The sequence below is a fragment of the Belonocnema kinseyi genome, chromosome 1, assembly GCF_010883055.1.
Source record: "Belonocnema kinseyi isolate 2016_QV_RU_SX_M_011 chromosome 1, B_treatae_v1, whole genome shotgun sequence".
NCBI classification, from domain to species: domain Eukaryota; kingdom Metazoa; phylum Arthropoda; class Insecta; order Hymenoptera; family Cynipidae; genus Belonocnema; species Belonocnema kinseyi.
The window spans coordinates 114,410,387-114,418,421 of NC_046657.1; the positions used below are offsets into that span (position 1 = coordinate 114,410,387).

At 27.1% G+C, this 8,035-nt stretch overlaps 1 protein-coding gene across 4 annotated transcripts in view; it reads left to right on the forward strand.

Moving 5' to 3' along the window:
• Positions 1-2,208: 2,208 nt before the first annotated feature.
• LOC117174716 (lysosomal acid glucosylceramidase-like) overlaps positions 2,209-8,035 on the forward strand; it is a 7,445-nt gene continuing 1,618 nt past the window's right edge. For 2 of the 4 annotated variants that reach the window (XM_033364030.1, XM_033364044.1), the window contains exons 1-4: positions 2,209-2,404; positions 2,767-2,933; positions 3,016-3,328; positions 3,447-3,709. In XM_033364030.1, coding sequence (XP_033219921.1) covers positions 2,894-2,933; positions 3,016-3,328; positions 3,447-3,709 — 616 coding nt within the window. In that variant the 5' untranslated portion in view covers positions 2,209-2,404; positions 2,767-2,893. Of the gene's footprint in view, positions 2,465-2,766; positions 2,934-3,015; positions 3,329-3,446; positions 3,710-8,035 lie in introns of all 4 variants that reach the window. The other 2 variants (XM_033364037.1, XM_033364052.1) reach the window with 2 other exon arrangements.

Genomic DNA, 8,035 nt, shown 5'->3' on the forward strand with positions numbered 1-8,035 from the left:
AATTACTTAAATAAATATTGATACCTTTGCAATTTAAAATTTACCATGTATTTATTTATTTCAAAAGTATTATCTGTAAAGTGAGGCAATACATGTATATCATGTAATACATGCTATACAGGTATAAATTCAATTGATTTGAACTATTTTTATTGATAATTTAAATCTAAAAAAATGGTTTGCTGCACAAGTTTGAAGAAGTGCTTCGTTTTTTGAGACTTTTAGCTATATCTACGATGCAGAGATAGAAAGATTTTTTTTGTTATGAAACTTTAGGGGTGTGTTTTTCACTCACAAAAGAGAGTTTTCATTGCTATTAGAACTTTCTCGCAAACAACTTTCTGTTTTTTCGATATGCCCTAATGTGCAACTCCTGGATATCATAGGATATAATTTTATCTCCTTCCTTACAATCTAAAATATATTTATTTGTCTAAAAGTATCATCTTCCAGGGTTTCCTGAAGCTATATAACATGCCAGTCCGCTACTGCCTCTGATTCAAATGCATGTTATCACGTTCTTATCTGATAAATTGGTTAAATATAATAGTGAGGCATTATCGTCCTGATTAAAATCTTCTTCAATCTGATAATGTCCAAAACTAATTTGCAATAATGCCAAATTCAGAATTTTCCTTGATGTATAATATTCAAACGAAAATTTCCAATATTTTTTTTTCGCATATGGTTGACAACAGTAGATAATTATAACTTAATTTTGTCACTATTTGATATTGTAGTCATAAAAATGCATAATGATACTGAACCTGACGCACATTTTTTAAAAATAGACTGCGCCACATTGCCCTCTGCGTCGCATTACCCGATTATCGCCAAAATTGAAAATGTCTTTTCAATTACTCCTTGTTGTTATATTTAGCGCCTAATGATGTACAATTTACGGGTAGATACTCAAAAATAATTAACGGAATTTTGAGTAATATGTAAAATTTATTTAAAATGTATTTCCCTAGGAATCTTAAATAGCATTTCTTATTGTGTAAAAATCTTTCAAAATGCTGAAAAAGCTTCTTAACATATTTTTTATGTGTTCAAAAATGTACATTTTATATTAAACTGCTTTAAACATTTCGCAATTGTAAGTTATTTGAATATTTTCAAAACTACTAAACATTCTGAATAACTTTTGAAATTATTCAAATTTTCCTGCCATTTTTAAAAAGATCTGCGAAATGAAAAAATGCCTCAAAATCTGCCAGATTATTTTTTGAAAAATTTGGACATATTTTCAAATATTTTGCATTTTCTCAATTTTCTTTTTAAAATAATTTGTCTACAATAATTAAAAAGTCATTAAAAATATTCCCAGGAATCTGACGAAATGTTTTTAATCTCTTGAAACTAAAAACTTCTATAAGTTCAAAATTTTCCTAAACTTGTATTAAAATCCTAATAAATACAATAATAATAATAATAATAATAATAAATAATAATACAAAATTATCCTAAAATCATCTTGATTGTTTTCCGATATATTTTGAAATTTACAAAACTTAAAATTAATCTTTTAAAAAAACGTAAACTATTAAAATTTTTTTCAGAAATTATAATTTAAGGTAGCGGTAATTCTTTTGTTTACCGCTTTCCACATTTTTTCTCGGTTTATTCTTTCCATTTTCTTATTGAAAGTATGAAAAAGTTAAAAAATTATAGTGTGATAGCAAATATTTAAGAACAAAATTGTTTCCAAATGTTAAGAAATAATTTACAATTAATTATGATACTATTATCAATAATTAAAAAAAAATTTTATCAATAAAGTTTATCTTAAAATAAAAGTACTTATTTGGAAATTTTGATTTTCTAAATTGACGTTTGCCGAAAATTGATGTCTTTTTTATGAAACAGCATCATTTACAATTTAAATTTTTTCTTTTAGAAATCATTTTTTATAATTAAAACTCCTCTTGTGGATTTTTTTTTAAACAATCCAGAAAATGTAAAAGAATAATCTAAAAAGAAGCACTTTGTATGAAAAGGAAAACGTGAAATTGCATAATTTGATATTTTACTTCGATGTTATGTGCTCGTATAAAAGAAGCTTCAAAAGAATGTTAAAACATTTTTATGAGAATATTCAAATAAATACGTACTATAACCTATTTTAAGTCTTTGTAAAAGCTTTTTTATATTTTGTAGCTGGATTGAAGAATCTTGGGGGAATTTAGTAAAGCTTTAGACCTTAACCAAAAACTTAGTTCTAGAAAAGAGCTCGATAAGCAATGGTACTAAGAAGTTAAATTTCGAAAAAATTGCCATAATCCAAATGTCCTGCAGAAAAAAATTGTGTTTGCATTACGAAAACCGATTCGATGTGGAGACATCCTAAAACAAAAAAATCTCTTTATGACAATAAAATTGGGAAAATTTACATTCTGAAGATGTGAGAAATTGATGTTTTGTATCACCTATTTGAGCAATCTAAGCCGGTGCACTATACTAAGTTAGCATTGAAAATTTATTTATCGCGAATTTTTTAAACTTGGCACCAATAGTTTCTCAATTTATAGAAACAAATATTTCATGAAGCTGTCTCAAATAAAAAATAAAATTCTTTATTTTAGTCATGTTTTGTCAATAAGTGAAGTAATATGCTATTAATGATAGATTCTTTTCCGTGCTGTTATCTTAAATGGCTTTTGAATATCACTTTAAACGAATCAAACTTTTAGTAAGGAATCCTTGTCATTCTGAATAGATTTGTTTCAAATAGATCTAAGTGTTAATTCTTTAAAAAAATTTCAGTGCACGAATTTGAGGTGAAAAACAAAACGCATGTAAAAAACGATAAATAAATGCACATAAAAAAGGTATCTATAAACTGCGATATACAATTGAGCGTCTTTTCAAAACTCGTTTTTATAACAGTATAATGTTAGCTATCGTACTTATCGGTTGGTTTACTTTCGCAGGTAACTTTATTTATTAATACAATGATATTTTAACTTAAAATAACTAAAAATGGTAAAATCCTCAATTTTTTCATTCTGTAAGGTGCCAATCACTGCATTCCTCGAAAATTTGAGAAAGACCGTATTGTCTGCGTTTGCAACTCCACCTATTGTGACTCAACCCCTGAAATGTCTCCAGACCCCGGGTCTTTCCATTGGTATGTTTCCTCAAAAGCTGGACAGAGATTGAATTTGACAACAGGAAAAATAGGTAACACTAAAGAAGGATCTACAATATTGACTTTAAATCCCGAAAAACGATATCAGACGATACAAGGTTTTGGTGGAGCCTTCACTGACTCTGCAGGAATTAACATTAAAAATCTTAGTGACGCTTCTCAGCAAAAATTACTAGAGTAAGAACTAATGTAACTGATTAAAAATAAGTGTATAATACCCTGAATGGGATGGTCAAATAACTTTCGATACTTTATCAATATCTTTATCAGTTTAATTTAGAAGTATTTTCTTTAGGACGTACTTCAGCAGAACAGGCAGCAGATATAATTTAGGTCGAATTCCTATTGGTGTAACTGATTTCTCCACAAGATACTACTCCTATGATGACATTCCTAATGACATTCTTTTAGAAAACTTTAATCTTGCACCAGAAGATACAGAATACAAGATTCCATTGGTGCAAAAAGCTATCGAGCTTAATCCGGAATTGTTATTCCTTGCAGCAGCATGGACAGCACCTTCTTGGATGAAAACTACCAACAAAAACACTTTAAAAGGTATAACAAAACCAATGAACAGAGGCGGTGGAGCCCTAAGGGAACAGAGGGAAATTCCCCTTAGAAATCGACCAGGGAGGGGAAAAATATTGATTTGTCCTCCTCTGAAATCGAATAATTAAATTCATAAAATCGTCGGAACTGGAAATCTTTCAATTCTTTCTTGCTTGGTTTAATCTTTGAAATCAATGTAGAATCGTTGTGAAAGAATAGAAGTCTTTCCGAAAATTTTGAAATCTTTATGAAATTTTGTTGAATGTTTGATATATGACTGCAGCCTTTGTCAAATCTTTCGAAAATATTTGGTAATATGCAGTAAGATTATTTAAATCTTTGTTATATCTTTGGGAATTAATTGAAATCTTTATCCTTTTGTAATCTATCTGAAATCTGTGTGAAATAATTAAAATCTCTCTGAAATAAGTTCAGGTTAAATTTGAAATATTGTTGACATATTTGGTAATATTTGTGAAGCTATTGAATTCTTTGTACAAGCTTTGAAATTAATCTGAAAAATATGCAAAATATTGGGAATTTTTGTTGAACCCTTTAATCTCCCGGAAGTCTTTGTTAAATAATAGAAATGTTTGTGAAATCTTTTAATTTTAACCGAAAAGTTTGCAAAATATTTTAAATCTTTGTGGAATATTTCTGAAATCTTGGGCAAATCATTGCAATTTTGTCAAATCTTTGAAAATATTTGCAAAATATTGAAAATAATTAGTAATACATATTTGTGAAATTATTTATATCTTTGTGGAATCTTTGGGAATTCTTTAAAAATATTGTTGTGAAATACTTTTTAAACATTCGGAACTATTTTTGAAATTATTGAAATCTTTGTTCAATCTTTGCAATCTATCTGAAATCATTGTGAAATAATAGAAGACTTTGTGAAATCTTTGAAATCTATCTGAATTCTTTACGAAATACTTGAAATCATTGTAAAATCTTTGAAATCTTTGGGAAATTATTTTAATCTTTGTGAAATCTTTGTAAAATCTTTAAGAATTCTCTAAGAATCTTTACGAAATATTTTTAATCTTTATGAAACCATTAGGAAATCATTGAAACCTTTGTTCAACCTTTTAACTCTATCTGAAATCTTTGTTAAATAATAGAATTCTTGTGAATTATATCTGAAATCTTTACGAAATACTTGAAATCATTGTAAAATATTTAAAAACCTTTGGTAAATCATTAAAATCTTTGTCTAATCTTTGCGAATTCTCTAGAAATCTTTGCGAAATATTCTAAATCATTGTGAAATCCTTAAAATCTTTAAGAAATATTTGTAAAAACTTTGCGAAATATTTTAAACTTTGTGAAATTATTAGAAAATTATTAAAATCTTTGTTCAACCTTTCAAATCTATCTGAAATCTTTGAAAAATATTTGAAATCATTGTAAAATCTATAAAATCTGTGGGAAATCTTAGTAAAACCTTTACGAATTCTCTAAAAATCTTGGCGAAATATTTGAAATCTTTGTCAAATTATTAGAAAATCATTGAAATCTTTGTACAAGCTTTTAAGTCTATCTGAAATTTTTGGGAAATAATATAAGTCTTTGTGAAATCATTGAAACCTATCTGAAATCTTAACGAAATATTTGAAAAGATTGTAAAATCTTTGTAATCTTTGGGAAATCATTAAAATATTTGTCAAATCTTTACGAATTATCTAAAAATCTTTGCAAAACATTTGAAATCTGTTTGAAATCATTGAAATTTTTGCTAAAGTTTTGAAATCTATCTGAAATCATTATGAAATAATAAAAATCTTTGTGAAATCTTTGCAAAATATTGGAAATCATTGTAAAATCTTTGAAATCTTTAGGAAATCATTTAAATCTTCGCGAAATCTTTGTAAAACCTTTACGAATCCTCCAACAATCTTGGCAAAATATTTGAAATTTTTGTTCGACCTTTCAAACCTATCTGAAATCTTTGTGAAATAATAGAAGTCCTTATGAAATCTTTAAAACCCGTGCGAAATCTTCACGACATATTTAAAGTAATTGTAAAATCTTTGTAATCTTTGGGAAATCATTGAAATATTTGTCAAATCTTTACGAATTCTCTAAAAATCTTTGCGACATATTTTAAATATGTTTGAAATCATTAGGAAATCTTTGCTCAAGCTTTGAAATCTATCTGAAATCATTGTGAAGTAATAGAAATCTTTGTGAAATCTTTGCGAAATATTTGAAATCATTGTAAATTGTTTGGAATCTTTAGGAAATCATTTAAATCTTTGTGAAATCTTTGTAAAACCTTTACGAATTCTCTAAAAATATTGGCGAAATATTCGAAATCTTTGTGAAATTATTAGAAATTCATTGAAGTCTTTGTTAAACCTTTGAAAACTATCTGAACTCTTCGTGAAATAATAAAAGTATCTGTGAAATCTTTGAAATCTATCTGAAATCTTTACGAAATATTTCAAAACATCGTAAAATCTTTGAAACCTTTTGGAAATCATTAAAGTCGTTGTCTGATCTTTGCCAATTCTCTAGAAATAATTGCGAAATATTCGAAATCATTGTGAAATCATTGAAATCCTTCAGGAATATTTGTGAAATCTTTTTGAAATATTTGAAATCTTCCTGAAATCATTAGTGAATCATTGAAATCATTCGTCAACCTTTGAAATATATCTGAAATCTTTTTGTTTTAATAGAAGTCTTTGTGAAATATTTAATATAGCATTGTAAAATCCTTGAAATCTTTGGGAAATCATTACAATCTTTGAAATCTTCGCAATTGTGACCTCTTTGGGAAATCACTGAAATCTTTGTAAATTCTCTCAAAAGCTTTACAAAATATTTTTAATCTTTGTGATATCTTTAGAAAATTATTGCAATCTTTGTCAAATCTTTGTGAAATCTGTTGAATCTATCCGAAATGTTTACGAAATCTGTGAAATTTTTGGGTAATCATTGAAGCCTTTGTGCAATCTTTGAAAATTTTGTGAAATCTTTGGCAATATGAATTTTATACCTATATTTATTATTTACCTTCAATCTTCACATTATATAATATTACTATAATACACTGAAAAAAAGGATTACTGGTACCAAGTGAGTTTTACTTGGCTGCCATGAATTGAAATGCATATCTCTTTGAGATGGCGAAATATGAATTAAAGGAAAGAGACATATTTTAAGGTCAAGTAAATATTTTATAGGCTCAAAAAACTGTTTCCCCACAGCAAATTTCTGAATATTTGAAGCACACAAATATATCTCTGATTCAAAAAAATATTTCTGTGGCCAATAAAGTAGTTAGTACTTCAATTGTAGTACATATTTTCCTAAATAAGCAACTGGATTCTTTTACCCTAAATTATAATTACCGTTATTATTAAATATACATATCTAATTTAAACAAATCACATAACTGAAAATTTGGATGATCCTGAAACAGAAAAATTCGATGAAAAATCCACCCCCAGCAGGAACAGAACTTGGGTCCATCGAGCGTAAAGTCCTCAGCCTTGACCACGACGCTAACGTAACATGAAAATTTAAACGCGGAAGACCGTATTTAAACCTCACCATAAATGCCAAAGAAATATTTCTTCAAATCAAAAACATAGATATTTATTTTAACAATATATTTCTTTAATCTAAAGAAGTATTCAATTGAAACAAATGACGCCAAATTATTAAATTTTTATTTAAAAAAAAAGATTACCTAGTTGGAATAAATGTTTATTTGTTATGAATAATTTAATTTTAGTAATTAAACGAAATATTTTCTTCCACCGAAGAAGTAAGAATTTACGTAAACACAACACCTTGTTCACCTAAATAAATATTCCTTTGCTATAAATGCATGAACAGTTTGTGACAAAAAAATATATAATGTAATTTAATTAATATTATTTTGAAATAAATTATTATTTCTTTGATTTAAATAATCCTAAATTTCTGACTCAAGTATGGAAAAATTATTGATTTAAATGTGTCCCGAATCAGTTCAAAGGATCGAACTCTTTGAATCAAATATATATTTCTTTGAACGACTAATCACATTTCCACGAATCTAGACCTTTTAAATTAAGGAAATCGTTTTCTTGAATGTAAGAAACATGTATTTCAATCAAGAAAAGATAGCAAAACAATTCATTTTTTAGATCAACAGAAGATATATGCCTGGTTTAAATAAAAATTACTTCTGTTAAAGAATATTTTCTTGGTGCTAAGAAATAGGATTCAAGCCAATAAATGTGGGTCCGGATGCAATAAGGGCACATAAAATTTTTTCGTGCGAAAACGAAGTCCCCTGGAGGCTTTAGAAAAAATTTTCGAATTTTAATTTTC